The 15,590-nt window shown below is 26.5% G+C and overlaps 3 protein-coding genes across 3 annotated transcripts; 2 read left to right on the forward strand and 1 right to left on the reverse strand.

The window, feature by feature from the left end:
* The first annotated feature begins 797 nt into the window (after positions 1 to 797).
* LOC134837441 (pickpocket protein 11-like) lies at positions 798 to 2,615 on the forward strand. Its single transcript, XM_063852819.1, has 3 exons — positions 798 to 922; positions 1,080 to 1,331; positions 1,910 to 2,615. The coding sequence occupies exons 1-3, from the start codon at positions 798 to 800 to the stop codon at positions 2,613 to 2,615; spliced, it is 1,083 nt and encodes a 360-aa protein (XP_063708889.1).
* Positions 2,616 to 3,792: 1,177 nt separating this feature from the next.
* LOC134837523 (pickpocket protein 28-like) lies at positions 3,793 to 5,473 on the forward strand. The gene is made up of 3 exons (XM_063852909.1): positions 3,793 to 3,917; positions 4,034 to 4,227; positions 4,485 to 5,473. The coding sequence occupies exons 1-3, from the start codon at positions 3,793 to 3,795 to the stop codon at positions 5,471 to 5,473; spliced, it is 1,308 nt and encodes a 435-aa protein (XP_063708979.1).
* A 1,261-nt stretch (positions 5,474 to 6,734) lies between these two features.
* On the reverse strand, positions 6,735 to 11,977 carry LOC134836823 (F-box only protein 28). The gene is made up of 7 exons (XM_063852059.1): positions 11,623 to 11,977; positions 10,413 to 10,919; positions 9,194 to 9,329; positions 8,956 to 9,136; positions 8,766 to 8,892; positions 8,507 to 8,705; positions 6,735 to 7,747 (listed from the first exon to the last, which is right to left on the reverse strand). The coding sequence occupies exons 2-7, from the start codon at positions 10,820 to 10,822 to the stop codon at positions 7,169 to 7,171; spliced, it is 1,632 nt and encodes a 543-aa protein (XP_063708129.1). The 5' UTR covers positions 10,823 to 10,919; positions 11,623 to 11,977; the 3' UTR covers positions 6,735 to 7,168.
* Positions 11,978 to 15,590: the final 3,613 nt, after the last annotated feature.

Here is a 15,590-nt window from a genome sequence, read left to right on the forward strand (position 1 = left end):
AAAACTTAATTCAACAGTATTTTATGAACCCATATAAATTTAATTATTTTCAAAAGGTCCGGTTAAAATTTTAACAATCAGTAAAGAAATTTTACTCATCTTTGTCGAAAAACGGTCAAAAATTATATCTAAAATTTGATTTCTGGAATTTTTTTTTTGAAAAAAAAATTTTTTCGACTTGAAAGTTTAAAAAAATAAAAAATTTTGCAAGAAATATGCAATATTATGCTAAAATTACGCAAAATATGCGAAATATGCGCAAAAAGTCAAAATATGCCAAATATGCAAAATGAAGTTGGGCTCAAAAGACTCCAAATTGCATGAAACGGAATATTTGGCAACGAAAGAAAAAAAATATGCATTTGCATATTTTTGCCAAGCTTAATAATTATAATTTCAATAACTTTTTTGAAAGTTCGAAATTTTTAACAAATTACGAATTTTTTTACTTTTATCCAGTCAAAAACTTAAAAATATAAAAATAAACTTAAAATATAAAAAATAAAAATACTATTTAGTTAAATTAAAATTAAAATTTAAATTAAAATACATTATGAAAAAGTTAGGGGGGGTGAAAATATTCTTTTTTTGAAGTTGTGTTTGCTTTATATGTTAGACAGACTAAAATAAGTAAATTACTACCTCACACTTTGTCGAGATTACGAATTTAAAAAAAATCACACCCTTTTTTTAAAAATATGTTCCTTTCGGGATTCGATTTTTAAGTATAAAAATCCAAAGCTATCTCTAATCCAACCTTAGTTTCAGTTGGAAAAGCGTTGGGTCAACATTTCAAAATGGCTAAATGGAATCGATTGAAAGGTCGCTTGAAAAAGAACTTGAAGGCTAATTTTCGGGAATACTGCGAAAAAACGACGATTCATGGAATTCGTTACGTGGCAGAAGGAAATATATTCAAAAGGTAAAAATTAAACAAGAAGATTAATACATTTTTTTCGAGTATCGAGTCTAAAAATCTAGTATTTTTGAATTTCTTTAATTTTTTCGTATTACTAAATTTTAAATAAGTTTAAATTTTTGCTTTAGTCTAAATCATTTTAATTTTTTTCTTTTTACAGAATCGTTTGGCTCTTCATTTGCTGTTTCCTGATTGTGATTTCTGGCAAACAAATTTATGAAATAGTGTTAAAATGGAAACACAACTCATTAGTTGTCTCGCATGATAAACAATTTTCTTCAATAGAAGACATTGACTTTCCAGCAGTAACAATCTGTTATCAAACGTTGCCGCAAAACACAGAATTCAACTTTACTGAGCTTTACGAGACAGTGATAAAGAATGAAACATTTGAGTTTTCGAATGAAAAGGAGTACGTGGACAAGATCATAAATTATTTTGAATAAAAAATTGTCTTTTTTGTCAATTTTGTAATTTTTAGTATACTTCGAGCTGACAGGGGGAATTTATGATCTTGCCCACGTCAGACTTTCCATTTTTTTAAAACCTTTTTATAAAAAAAATTATTTACGATTTCCTTAATTTCAGGGAAATACTTTTTGATTCTGCAATGAAAGTTTGTGCGAACCACCCGAATATTAACTGGGACTTTTTTCGGAATTTTACTGTTTTTAATTCTACAACTACTTTCAATGTTTTAAAGGAAGAAACACTAACCCCATTTGACATATTAGGAAATTGCGAACTTCAATTCAAACAATATTTTTGGGATTGTCATTATTGTTTTAGAAGTATTTTACTCCAGCAAGGCATTTGTCATACATTCAATCTTCTTCCGGGAGAGAAAATTTTCCGTTCAAATGTTTACTATCCGCTTGATTATAATGTAACTTCAGAATTTTGCAACTTCAAAGAAAAAAAATTTTGTAACTTCAAAAAAAAAAAAAAGTGCCGCAACAATACCTTCACTGTAAAAAATCGTCGTGATAGATTGATTTTTGACATCCAATATTACGACGAATATTGTGATTCAGAGCCTAAAATTTACATCCATAATCCAAATGATATTCCGTGGGATGATGCAATTGAATTTAAAATGGGAGAGTTCCAACAAACAAAATTAAGTATCTCGCCGGTCGTCTACAAGACAGACGATAGCTTAAAATACGACTATACTCCTGAAGACCGCGGATGTTATTTTCCCGATGAGCATTATTTGAGATTTTTTCAAGTTTACTCACAAAAAAATTGTGAGCTCGAGTGCTGGACGAATGCGACAATCGAAAATCTTAATTGTACGACATATTGGATGCCATACACGGATGGAATACGACCCTGTGAAATGGTTAATTACTTTAGTAACGATCTTTTGAATAGATTGAAGAAGAATTTTTATTGCAATTGTTTGCCGAATTGCAACTCCACTAAATATGATGTCAAAAAAATGGGATCAAACATTATCCGTGATAATATTAAATTTTATAACTCCATGAATATCGAAATATTTTTCCAAGACTCTATGTTTATGGCAATGCGACGACATCTGAGCTATTCTTTTGCGGATTTTTTGTCGCAAATTGGAGGCATTCTCGGATGTTTTTTGGGCATATCCATTTTCAGCCTTATTGAGCTCGTGTACTTTTGCACCGTTCAAATGTTCAGACAACCAAAAGCTCCCAAGAGTCATGAAAAATAATGTAACATGTGATAGTTTAAATAACATTTTCATAACCAATTAACTTATCTTAATGTGAAAAAATATGTGTTTTTAAAATATACATATGTGAGATTTAAACTTGAATTAAGCTTAATAGAAATTAATCAAAAATAATTAAATTATCAAAAGCGTAAATATGATGAAATATTTTGAAAGACGAAAGTTGGAAAGAAAAGTTTATTTTTTGATTTAACAAAACAAATTTAAAAAAAACTAAAAATTTTTTAAATATTTTTTTTTTATTCATTTTTTATAAAAGTTAAAAAAAGAGAAACTACAAAGACAAATAATGAAGATATAAAGAGATCGAAAAAAATGAAAAGACAAAAAGTTGATTCGTCAAGATATAAAAAAGAGAGAATTAGTTTTTAAGTAGTGCCTTTTTAGAGTTTCTGTAAAAGTTTATAAATTTTTGTATGTAACTTAAGTATTGTCATCTTATGTAAATTAATTCGATGGAATAAAACATTGTAAGCTTTTAAATAATAGGTAATTAAACTTTAATGAGAACGACGCAATTGAATCACATATTAAAACATGGACAATCATTGTTTTGTCCAAAGCTCAGGAGACACAGGTGTCTAGGTCTATAAAAGGATTGTGAACTCCTGTGAACTCGCTCTCAAACTATTAAACTAAGAATTTTATTCATATTAGGTAATTACAATTTAAAAAAATTACACTGTTTTGGATTTCGAATAGTTGGGAAATCGAAAATTTAATAAGGAATTTTAAAGGTATTTTAAATCTTTAAATATAATTTCAATAAGTTTTCAACGACTTTTTTAAATTTCGAAGTTTTTAAAATAGTATACGATTTTACTTTTATATATGAAAATTTGACAAACAAAAATTTTATATTTAAACCATTTTTTTGTTTTTAATTCACTCTTATTACGTTTTTGTCAGTCAATCCTAAATTATAATTTTTCCATCGTCATTGGATTTTTTAGAAACGTTAAAAAGGTGAAATATTTTTTGAAGTTGACCTTGCCTTATATGTTCTTTGTCAAAATTATGAATAAAAAAAAAATACACCTTAAAAATTTACACTTAAATGTTCCTTTCGAGATTCGAATTCGAAGTATAAAAATCCAAAGCTATCTCTAATCCAACCTTAGTTTCAGTTGGAAAAGCGTTCAGTTAACATTTCAAAATGGCTAAATGGAATCAAGTAAGAGGTCGTTTGAAAAAGAATTTAAGTGCAAATTTTCAGGAATACTGCGAAAAAACGACGATTCATGGAGTGCGTTACATAGGAGAAGGACATCTTTTCAAGAGGTAAAAATTAAATAAATTAAGGCAAAAAAATTTTTTTTCTCGATTTTAATTTAAAAAAATTAATTGATTTTAGTTTTTGCATCAGCATAAATTATCTAAAAATTTTCTCCTTACAGAATCGTTTGGCTCGTGGTTTGCTGTTTCCTGTTTGTGATTTCTGGCAAACAAATTTATGAAATAGTCTTAAAATGGAAACAGAGCCCGTTAGTTATATCACAGGATCAAAAACTTTCTTCAATAGAAGACATTGACTTTCCAGCAGTAACAATCTGTCATCAAACGTTGCCAAACAAAACAACTTTAAACTTCAGTGAGATTTTTGAGAATTTTATGAAAGTGAATGGAACGCTTTTCTTTAACTTTTCGAGTCAAAAAGAGTACGTCAAGTTTTATTTTTCTTAAATTATTTTTTTAATGATTTAGTTGGTTTCAGGAGAATACTCTTTGATGCTGCAGTTAAAGTTTGTGTAAACGATCTGCCGATTAACATATCTACGGTTCTATATTTTCCTCGTTTTTTTTCTTATTCTAATGTTACTTTCTATGCTTTAAAAAAAAATACGGTAGATATGGAATACTCGATACAAAATTGCAGAGGCATAATTGGTCGGTTTTGGCCCTGTTTTTATCAATTCAGAAGAATTTTACTCGAGGACGGTCTTTGTTACACATTCAATCTTCATTCAAGAAAGAGAATTTTTCGTTCAAACGTTTACTATCCGCTTGATTATAATGTAACTTCAAAATATTGCGATAAAAGATGTTACAACCCCAATAATCGTACCTTCAATGTAAAAGATCGTCTTGATGGATTGATTTTTAACCTCCAATATAACGACGAATATGCCCATACAATTTGTGATCCAAAGCCTAAAATTTACATCCATAATCCACATGATCTCCCGTGGGATGATGCAATTGAATTGAAAATGGGAGAGTTCAAACGAACAAAATTTCTTATCACGCCTGTCGTCATCAAGACAGATGACAGCTTAAAATACGCCTTGACTCCTGAAGAACGCGGATGTTATTTCCCCGACGAACGTTATTTGAGATTTTTTCGACGTTACTCATGGAAAAATTGTGAGTTCGAGTGCTTGACGAATGGGACAATCAAAGAATGGAATTGTACGGCATATTGGATGCCACAATCGAAGAAAATAAAGCCCTGCAGCTTGCACAATTACGTTTGGGGCTGGGTCGATTCATCAAAAAAATATAAGTGCAATTGTTTACCGGATTGCAACTCCGTCAAATATCATGTCAAGAAAACGGGAGTAGACAATATTAAAGAAGTTTATGACAGAAAAATTTATAGATCTTATCTATATGAATTTAGCGATGAAGTAATGGATGTTGAAGTCTCCTTCGAAGACTCAAATTTTTTAGCGATGAGACGACATTTAAGCTATTCTTTTGCGGATTTTTTGTCACAAATTGGAGGCATTCTTGGATGTTTTTTGGGCATATCCATTTTCAGCCTTATTGAGCTCGTGTACTTTTGCACCGTTCAAATGTTTAGACAACCAAAAGCTCCCATGAGTCCTGAAAAATAATGTTACATTTGATAGTTACCACAAACTTTATCTTGTAGTAACATTTTTAAATCCAATTAACTTATCTAAATGTGAAAAAATATGTGTTTTAAAAATATACATATGTGAGATTTAAACTCAAATTAAACTTGAAAGAAATTAATTAAAAATAAAATTTATTTTACCTACTGCTTTTGAATTAAATTATCGAAAGAGTAAATAAAATGAAATATTTTGAAAGAGGAAATTTGGAAATAAAAGATAAAATATAAAAAAAAAATAAATTTTAAAAATTTAATAAAAAAAAACTCAATTTCTTTTAAATATTTTTTATATTTTTTTTTATTCATTTTTAATAAAAGTTAGTTCTTTTTTATTTCTTGTTTTTTTTTTTTACATTTATTATTTTTGTCAACTACTAAATTTTTTATTATCATTTTTTAAATTTATAATATCTAATATTTCTCTTATTTTAATTCTAAAATATATTTATATGTTTTTTTTTGTCGTCCTTTTTTTGTCTTAAACTCGAATGATTTTTTTTTCAAAGTGAATATTTATCAACTAACATTTAATCATTAAACCTTAATAAATAACACTACTAAAATATGAAGTCAATTTTTTTTTTATTCGTAAAGGGCCATGATGAGATAGAGAGAAAGAGAGAGATGTGATCTTTAATTAATTTTATTAATTTTATTTTTTTTTAATATCTGATTGCTGTCCTTTTACTTTAAAACTACATTTTTTTTACATGAACTCGATGATGGATTGATTTAGTTTAAAGCCTTTTTGTCGGAAATGTTGATGAGTTTACATTTATTATAAAAGTTTAAGTTTAAAAAATATTTATTTATACATATAAAAAAAAATAATGTCAATGAAAGTCGATGAGAAAAAAAAATAATTAATATTAATTACTTTGTGTGGGTAATCTGTCGATGAGATCAATGATTTGTGTTTTTCTTTTGCTTTTTTAACTAATTTTATTTTATTTTATTTTTATACACAGCAAAGTGTTCGGATGGGAAATGAGTTTGTTGAATGTTTATTTTTTTATTAATTAATTAATTAATTATTTTAAAAACTTATTAATTAATTTTTTTTTATATAAAAAAATACAAATTAATATTTACAAAGAACAATTATTTTTTTAAATATTTATTATTAACAACTAGATGTTTTTTTTTCTTCTTTTTTTATTAAAACACACATTTTACTTACTTTTAATTTTTTTTTGTGTCTTAAAAAAGAAATAATTTGAAAGATTCCTAAGGTGGTTTTTTAACTTTCGTTTTTTTTTGCCTTCTTTTAAAAATTTTTTTAGAATAAGTTTTATGTTACAAATTATTTTTTTTTTCAAAAGAAGTAGAAGAAAATGTAATTCGAACTCCTTCCTTGTATCTTCTTTCAAATTGACTTGACGTTGTATCTTTTAGCCAGAAGGAGATTTTTTTTTACAACCTACTAAAAAACTCAAGTCAGATTTTTTTTTCATCATAAAAATTGTAATTGACTTACTTCTAAAATTTTTTAAATTTTTAAAAAGCTTAAACTTTATTTTTTTTTTGTAACTCTCTACTTACAATTTTTTTTATTTATAATTATTTTTTTATTCACTTTTTTCTCTTAATTTTAGACCAACTGAACGAAAAAAAAATTAATTCATCGAAAAAAAATTTAAGGAGAAAAATGAGACGAAAAAATGTCCTCAAATTATTTATTATTATTACGAGTTTTGTTACCGTTATTGCCAGCAGTAACGTTTGAGGGACCAGCAGTCATCGTCGTCGTCGTTTCCTTGCTGTTATTATTACTATTAACGTTACCGCCATTATATTGGGACCTAATTTTATTTTGTACTCTTCGTATTTTTGTTGAATTATCACTTTTTTCTGATATCGCCGTCGACGTCGATTGTTTGCTTGTGCTCGGGATGGCGCTCGCATCTGTCTCCGTTTCGATCAATTTTCGTTTGCGACCTTCGGGTGCCTTTGGAGCGGCAAATCCGTTGCTTGTTCGTGTCGTAACGGGCGTCGTTGCGGCATATGACGTTATGTGGATCGGCGAAAGCGGTTGACTCTCGAAAAGTTTGAAATCGGGCACGCTATTGTTGAAATTTGCCGTTTCCGCATCTTCCATCTCGATGTCGCCATGTTGATCTTCGGCTTTTGCGAGTGCTTGCATGTCATCTGTGGGCACGGGAATGATGACGCGCCCGCAAGTTTGGCAAACGGGCGTTGCGGGACTCTTTGAACGCCAATATTGCAACTCGGTTTTGCATTTGTTGAGTTCCTGTGAGAAAAAAAAAATTAATTTAATTTAATAATTATTAAAAATTAAATTTTTTGACAAATTAAAATAAAAAAAATAAATTTAACGTTTTTAAAATTTTTAAAAATTAATTTCTCAAAATTTTAATTCAAAAAAAAATTTTTTAGTTAAAAATATTAAAATTTACAGTTTCAAAAATTTTTAAAAATTAAAAAATATTTAAAAATTATTTTTTAGTGAAAAAAAAAAATTATTTTCAAAATTTTTAAATTAACATTTTATTAAATTTTTAAATATTTTTAAAATTAAAAAAAAAAAATTAAATATTTTTAAAATAAAAAAAAAAATTAAATATTTTTAAAATTAAAAAAAAATTTAAATTTTTTTAAAATTAACAGAAATTTTTTTTTTTGAAAAATTGAAAACAATTTACAAAGTTTTTAAATTAATTAATTATAAAATAAATAAATTAAATCTTATTTTTTTTAAAAGTAAAAATATTAAATTTTTTAAAAATTTAAAAAAGTAATTTTTTTTTTTAAATTCAAAGTTTTTAAAAATTTTTTTAAATTAGTTAAAAATTATAAAATTAAAAAAAAAATAGTTTTTTAGTAAAAAAAAATTTAAAATATTTTTCAAATTTTTTAAAATTTTGTTTCTCGATTTTTAATAAATAAAAAGTATTATGAAGATTTCTCGACAAAATTTCAAATTTTCACTAACTTTGGCACCATTTCGCGACAAAAATGTATCGAATCAAGCGTAAAATTGAGTCTCTACCTGCAAAAGCGTTGAAAATTTACGAGCGATTTCCTCGTTCTTTTTGTCGTTCTCATCCAATCGATTTGCGTACTCGAGCGTTTGCTTTTGGGTTTCTGCCAAAAGTTTTTGCTGCTCAGCGATTTGCTTCGCTTGGTCCGTAGCCTTGCGTTTGCACGTTCTCAACTCGTTTCGCAACACCGTCAATTGATTGTTGTAACTAAAAATCATCAAAAAATGTTAAAAATTTCATTTTTTTAACGAAAAATCAGCAACTTACCGTTTCATGCCTTGCTTAATTTTTCGAATACCTTTCCGCAAAACCATGTTACTTTGCGGCGGCGATGGCGAACGAGAACTTTCACGCATTGCGGGAGCTTCTGCCATGTAACTTGGACTGTTACTGACTGTAAAAATTAAAGAATTTCATTAAAAATTGTCAAAAAAAATGTAAAAATTTAAATTTTTACCTGGAAAATCCAAAAAATCTTTGCTCAAACAAACATTCGGCAAATGCGGTTCAAGCTGATCCTTGAAATATTCCATTGCCATTGTCGACAAATCAAACAACTCGTCAGTTACTTTGTAAGGACGTTCTAGTTTTGGAGTTGTGCGAATGTAGTGAACGACGGAATAAACTTCATCCAAAATCTAAAAAAAAAATTAAATAAAATTTCCGTTTCAAGAGGAAATTTTTGAAAAATTTACCGATCCAGGGAAGAAACACACATGCTTGCGTTCAATATGCTTCCCAAAAGTCATTTGAAGGAGTTGGAGACGCATCGAACAAGTTTCAAGGATGTCACATTCACAAGCAAGAGGATGATTACGACGAGCTGATTCTCTGTAAGTAAAAAAAAAATATTATTAAAATTTTTATTTTTAAATTTTTCTATTATTGAAACTAATTAAAATTAATTTCATTTATTTTTTTTTCTATTTTTGAAAATGTAATAATTATTTGACGATTTTTTTTAAAGTTCATAAAATTTAATTATTAAATTTCAAAAATAAAAATTTGAAAAAATGTAAAAATTAATAAAAATTTTTTTTTAATGAAAACAAATTAAATATTTTTTTTTTGAATTAATATTTTAAAAAATCATTAATTTTTTTATGCATTTTTCATTTATTATTTTTAGTTGAATGAATTTTATTTTAGACGTTAATTTTTTGTCATTTTTGATATTTATTTTTTTAATTGTACAAATTAAAAATGAACTAAATAAATTATTAAATTTAAATAAAATAATTGTAATCGAAAAGTCTCACTCGTACATTGATGTCTTATAATTAATTTTGTATATATTTTTTTTCAATTTTTCAAATTCAATTGAGATATTTCAAAGAAAAAAAAAATAAATAAATAAAATAAAAAAAAATAAATTAAAAAATATATTTAAAATAAAATAATTAAAATTTATGTAATTTATTTTTTTTTCATTTTTGAAATAAATTAAAATTTTTAAAATTTAAAAATAATTTAACGATTTTATTAAGTTTAAAAAATTTAATTAAAAAATAATTAAAATTTTTTTTAATGAAAACATTTATCAAATAATTTTTTCAATTAAGATTTTTTAAAATTAAAAATAAACAAATAAACAAATAAAATTAAAAAAAAGAAATATAAAATTTTAATTAGAATGAGTTTTATTTATTTTTTTCTATTTTTAAAATTTAAAAAAAATTTGAAGTTCAAAAAATTTCAATAAAAATTTAAAAAAATAATGTAAAAATAAATACCTAATTAATTTTTTTTTAATGAAAACAAATTAAATAAATTTTTTTGAATTAATATTTTTTAAAAAATTCATTTAAATTTTTATTTTTTTTTAGATAAATTTTCAAATTAATTTTGATTTTTTTTTTAATTTAAAAAAAAATAATTTTATTTTTTTAAATAATTTTTCAGATAAAAACTCACCTTCTTGGCATTTTGGCCTTAACCTCCTGAAAACGCTTCAACATTTGCGTTTGCAACCGATTAAACGTCGAATTAAGAATCGACGAGCACACTGCATTCATCCGTGCCGATACAAGACGCAATTGTCCGACTCTCTTGTAACTCGTGTACGACAAAATCTTCTCGAGGATTTCCGGCGGCAAATCCTGCAACGTCAACTCACCTGCTTTGGAGTTGGGAGCACTTTCTCCCATGATAATGTCATCATTGGAATCGTTGGTTATTGCATTGATGGAGGATGCGGCGGATGCGGATGATGGCGAAAAGTGATGTTGCTGTGCGGGACTCCGATTTGCCGCAATTGCGACACTGTACTCGTTGCCATTGGCTCCGGGTGAGATAATTGTTGCCATTTGACGTGTAGAGACCATTTTTCACGGGAATTTTTTTTTTAGGAGTCTCAATTTGCTGCTTGAATCAATTACGGGAGGTATGTGACTGACTGTGGGAGATTGATGAGATTTTACGCTGTAAAAAAAAAATTGAGGAGAAAAATTGAACGTAACCGATCTCAACTGGTTCGAATGTCAATCAAGTCGCAAGTAACAGGCACCAAGAGTACATTATATACTTCACACATTATGTACCCTACACGTCTCGATATATATAGTTTTATATGCGCGCATACAAAACACGAACAAACATGAAGCGATTTGAATGTTTTGTTACCTTTTGTTGTAAGTTTTTTTTTTTTTAATTTTTTTTCCTCTTGTACGCGAAAGAAACGACGAAATGACAGAAAATTCGTTAAAAATCAGAAATTTACTGTTTTAAGCGATTTTTATGATTTTTTAAAATTTTTTGGTAATTCTCAAAGTCACTGAACCATAACTCGCGCTGCACAGTTTTTCCAAAGAATCCAGTTCCTCCTTTCATTTCGAACTGGTATTTAATTGGTCTTTAATTATATGCTCGATTTAATCGACTTTTGTCATGTATTACGTCAATATCCAGCTCAAAACCCCCCTTTGAGCATTCCCCCAAACGACATTTGCCCCAAAAATTGCCTCAAAACTGCCCAAAATCACTTTTGCTTGCCACAAAATGCAAAACTACTCAATTTCGTAAAATCATCGTCGACATTTTGTGTAGCAAGAGAGAAAAAAATTACACAAAAAAAACTTTTTCACTTGTCTCGCACTTTTTGGCCCCCTTTCACGAGGCAACTTACCACTTTTATGCATCAAATTGCGCTTCAGGCTCTGTCATAGTCACTAATCGAAAATAAAAGTCATTTAATTCGAGAGTTTCAACTGTTTTTTTTGACGAATTTTCTAACGCAATTACTCCATCGATACGACTAAAATTGTATTTTTTTTGCTGCCTTGTACGACGACACGAGCTTCTATGCGACTTATACGTACTTGATCAATTTTTCAAAATAAAAACACTTTTGAATCCTGCACTGATGAAATTGGCATCCCTTGCATGGTAACACGTCGAACGATGCTTTTCAGCGGAAATTTGTCGGAAAATTTGCCTGCGAAACTCGATTTCGGGGATGTTTTTCAAGCGAGACAGAAAAAAACAACTCTTCAATTGAAAAATACGATTCGTTTTCCGGAATGGCTGAAAATTGGAGTTAAAACGATGGAAAATTGGAACAAAACAGTGAGACGAATGAAAATGATAAATATAGAGGGCGCTGTTTCGTTAGTTCGGATTTTTCTCGTAATTTCCGATGTCGGGTGATTTTTTGAATTTTTTATTTTTGAATTTTCGTTATTTTCGAGAAATTTCCTTCCTTAATTGAATTTCTTATCTTAAGAAAGCAGCAGAATTTAGCTCATATTCAAATAATAAGCTTAAATTAATGTTGCCTGGATTTTATAATAAACTCGATGAAGCGAGAAATTCTATTGAAAATTAAATCGAAGGCATGTCAGACAACAATGCTTTGTCTTGCATTGTTTCTCGATTAACCACAAGAAGGTATTATTGCTTCAGAAATTTAATTCAAGATGTTCATTTTGAAGCAGTTTGACCAAAACAAAGGATTTCTCGGAAGAAAGTCTTACTCGAATTTTCATTTTGTAAGTTTTCAAGTTTGTTTTTATTTTTTGTTGAAGCTTGAAAGTTTCTTTTTAACATGTGCCTAAGACTTGAAAAGTATTAATTCTGAGAAATGCTTTTTAATTTAGTTAACTACTGAATAGAAAGGAATTTCAACGAAAAATTTTACTCATGATAAGAAGAGAATTAAATTTCGACTTAAACGTGTTGAAAGGCAAAATTTTTCAAAAAAAGCTTTTTTAAATTTTTAATTAAGGAAACGTTTTAATTTAAAAAAAATAAGAAAAAAAAAAATAAGAAAAAAATTCAAAAAATAAAATTAAAAAAAAATTAAAAAAAAATAAAAAAAAAATAAAATTTAAAAAAAAATTTAAAAAAAATTAAAAAAATTAAATAAAAATTAAAAAAAAAAATATTTAGAAAAATTAACAAAAATGGTAAAATAAAAAATTTTTTAAAATTAAAAAGTTCTAAAAAATATTTAAAAAAATTTTTATTTTTTTTATTTAATTAAAAAAATTTAAAATTTTAATCAAAAATATTTAAAAAAAATTAAAAAAAAAAATAAAATAAAAAAAAATAATAATAAAATAAAAATTTGTGTTTTTCAAGGAAATATTGACAAAAACTTTTTATTTTGAGTTTCCAATAAAAAAAAATATTTTTTCAAAATTAAAAGGTTTTCAGAAAAATTATATTCTTTTATTTATCGCAAAATAAAATTAAAAAAAAAAAAATTAAAATAAAAAAAAAAATTAAAAAAGGAAATATTTAGAAAAGTTATTCAATTTGGTAAATTTTTCGATAAAAAATAATTTTTTAAAATTAAAAAGTTCTAAAAAATATTTAAAAAAATTAAAATTTTATGTGAAAATTAATAATAAAAAAAATTAAAAAAATTTTAAATATAAAATTTTTAATAAATTTAAATAAAAAAAAAAAAAAATAAAATAAAAATAAAAAAAATATTTTAAATTTTTTTTTGAAGAAAATTTAAAAAAAAATTTTTCAATTTGGTAAAATTTTGAATTTAAAAAATTATTTTTTTAAAATTAAAAACGTTCTCAAAAAATTTTGAAAAATTTTATATATTTTTTTTATTTAAAAATTTTAAACATTGGTTTTAATCAAATTTTTTTTATTTAAAAAAATTTAAAAAATTTAAAATAATTGTTAATAAATTGTAAAAATTTTAAAAATTTTGACGTCTGTCAGTTCAAAAAATTTTCAGTTAAGACAAAAATTTGTTTATTTTTAGTTAAAATTAAAAAAAAAAAAAATTATTTTTAAATGCAATTTCTTTAAAAATAAGAAAAATTAAAAAAAAATATCGACTTTGTAGCTTGAGCTTGAATTCCAAAGAATTAATATTGAAATTCATTGAAACAATTTCAATATGTTTAACATTTTTTGAGAATTCTTAAGTAAATCATTAAATTCCTGTATTTTTCTCTCTTCTTGTATTCAAGGAGAAAAATAAAAAAAAAATATTTTTCATAAAAGTTGATTTAAGTAACTTAAAAGCTTTAGTTTAGTTTTTAGTTCAAAATCCTCCTTCAGCTTGCATAAAAAAATCTTCGAGTGTCTCTTTGTTAAGCGATCTAAACTTTTTTAGATGCAAATCTCCTCGTCACACTTTTTTTTTAATTGTTACTCGTTAACAAAGTAAATCTTTGAACATTATCTTCGCCAAAGGAACGTCTTGAATTTCATCCAACTTAAAATTTTCCGTACTTTTTTAGGTCATCCTTCAAACAACAACTTCTTCCTTCCTTTCCGAACATTCTTTACAAGAAAACCTAAAAAACGGAAAAAACGTAAAAAACTACAAAGTACAATAATGTCAAGTGACACAACTAAACCCAAGCAAGTTTTCCTTCATCATCATTATTGATTGCCATTTGCACACGAAGTTATGTTACTTTAAGTGTATTATTACATAATATTTTTCATGAACTCTGTCGATTGACGTGTTGTCGTCGTTCTCGTATCGTGCAAAACTTCTAAAGGGAAAAAGAAAAGAAAAAACTTCAAACATTAAAAAGTTTGTAGTGAAACGATCAACAGTAGAAAATAGTGAAAAGTTATCAAGTTTCAGAGGAGGTGCAATTTTCACACAGAAAAATTTTCAACACAATTTTTTTTTTTATTTTTTAATGGAAGAGGAAAATATGTCAAGCGATTGTCTGGACAAAATCGTATCTCCCGCTTTCTGCAGAAAATGAAATTTATGTCAAGAAGTTTTCATTACCGGTCTTTTGTTTCGTCGAGTCGCTGCATGGGAAGCGAATCTGCTTACAAAGTTGTTATGTTTTGCCATAACTCATAACATTATCTAATGAATTAATCGTTATTGATGCGCTTCGAGGCTTTTACTTTGCACGACCTATTTCATTGGATGACACTTGATAGTTAATGGAACATGTACGGATGCAATGTCATCACATCGCAGATCCTTTTATTTGTTCCATATTGCGCGATGATCATGCATGACTAAGACAAAGAAAATGTCGCTTCGAGGACTTGTTCAGATAAATTGATGACTTTGTTTTTTTTTCTTCTTCTCCTAACTCGTTTGATTCTCTGCCTCTGTAACATAATCAGCTTTTGTGTCTTGCGATTTTCCGCGAATGCAAGATAAAGTTCAAGTATCATTTATTTACTGTGTGGGTTTTTTCTTCTTTCCTTAGAGCAGCGAGATTATTCGTCTGCGACGACGAAATACTTAAGGAGATAGTGCAGAGAAAATGTTTTCTTTATCTTTTAATTTTCCCTCATTTTTGTGGCATTTATGCAGCATTATAGCACACGCAAATCATCGTTGTCTCAGCTACCTTCTGTAAACAACACAACAAGAGTAAACAATATTTTATGCACCGTGAAATGGGAAACGAGGTGAAAGATTCAAATTTGTCTACAGCGAAAAAATTGTGAGCTTTATCGCATTTTTAAAAGGTTAAGAATTTAATAAAATAATTTTTTTACCGCATTTCAAGGTAAAAAGGCGGTTATATTTTTTTTTTGGTTTAAAATTAGAAAATTTATTTATTTTTTGTAATTTTTAGATTTTCTTAAGTTTGTTAAAAAAATCTAAATTAAAAAAAAAATTAATTTTCTAATTTCAAA

The sequence above is a fragment of the Culicoides brevitarsis genome, chromosome 1 (assembly GCF_036172545.1).
Source record: "Culicoides brevitarsis isolate CSIRO-B50_1 chromosome 1, AGI_CSIRO_Cbre_v1, whole genome shotgun sequence".
NCBI lineage: Eukaryota > Metazoa > Arthropoda > Insecta > Diptera > Ceratopogonidae > Culicoides > Culicoides brevitarsis.

Bases quoted from the DNA above. Each gene is read 5' to 3' on its own strand.
- LOC134837441 (XM_063852819.1), top strand. From the start codon at position 798: ATGGCTAAATGGAATCGATTGAAAGGTCGCTTGAAAAAGAACTTGAAG. The intron at 923-1,079 runs GTAAAAATTAAA...TTCTTTTTACAG, and splicing joins GAAGGAAATATATTCAAAAG to AATCGTTTGGCTCTTCATTT. The intron at 1,332-1,909 runs GTACGTGGACAA...TCGTCGTGATAG, and splicing joins GAGTTTTCGAATGAAAAGGA to ATTGATTTTTGACATCCAAT.
- LOC134837523 (XM_063852909.1), top strand. From the start codon at position 3,793: ATGGCTAAATGGAATCAAGTAAGAGGTCGTTTGAAAAAGAATTTAAGT. The intron at 3,918-4,033 runs GTAAAAATTAAA...TTCTCCTTACAG, and splicing joins GAAGGACATCTTTTCAAGAG to AATCGTTTGGCTCGTGGTTT. The intron at 4,228-4,484 runs GTGAGATTTTTG...AAAATACGGTAG, and splicing joins CAAAACAACTTTAAACTTCA to ATATGGAATACTCGATACAA.
- LOC134836823 (XM_063852059.1), bottom strand. From the start codon at position 10,822: ATGGTCTCTACACGTCAAATGGCAACAATTATCTCACCCGGAGCCAAT. The intron at 9,330-10,412 runs GTGAGTTTTTAT...TTTTACTTACAG, and splicing joins AAGGCCAAAATGCCAAGAAG to AGAATCAGCTCGTCGTAATC. The intron at 8,893-8,955 runs GTAAAAATTTAA...TAATTTTTACAG, and splicing joins AGATTTTTTGGATTTTCCAG to TCAGTAACAGTCCAAGTTAC.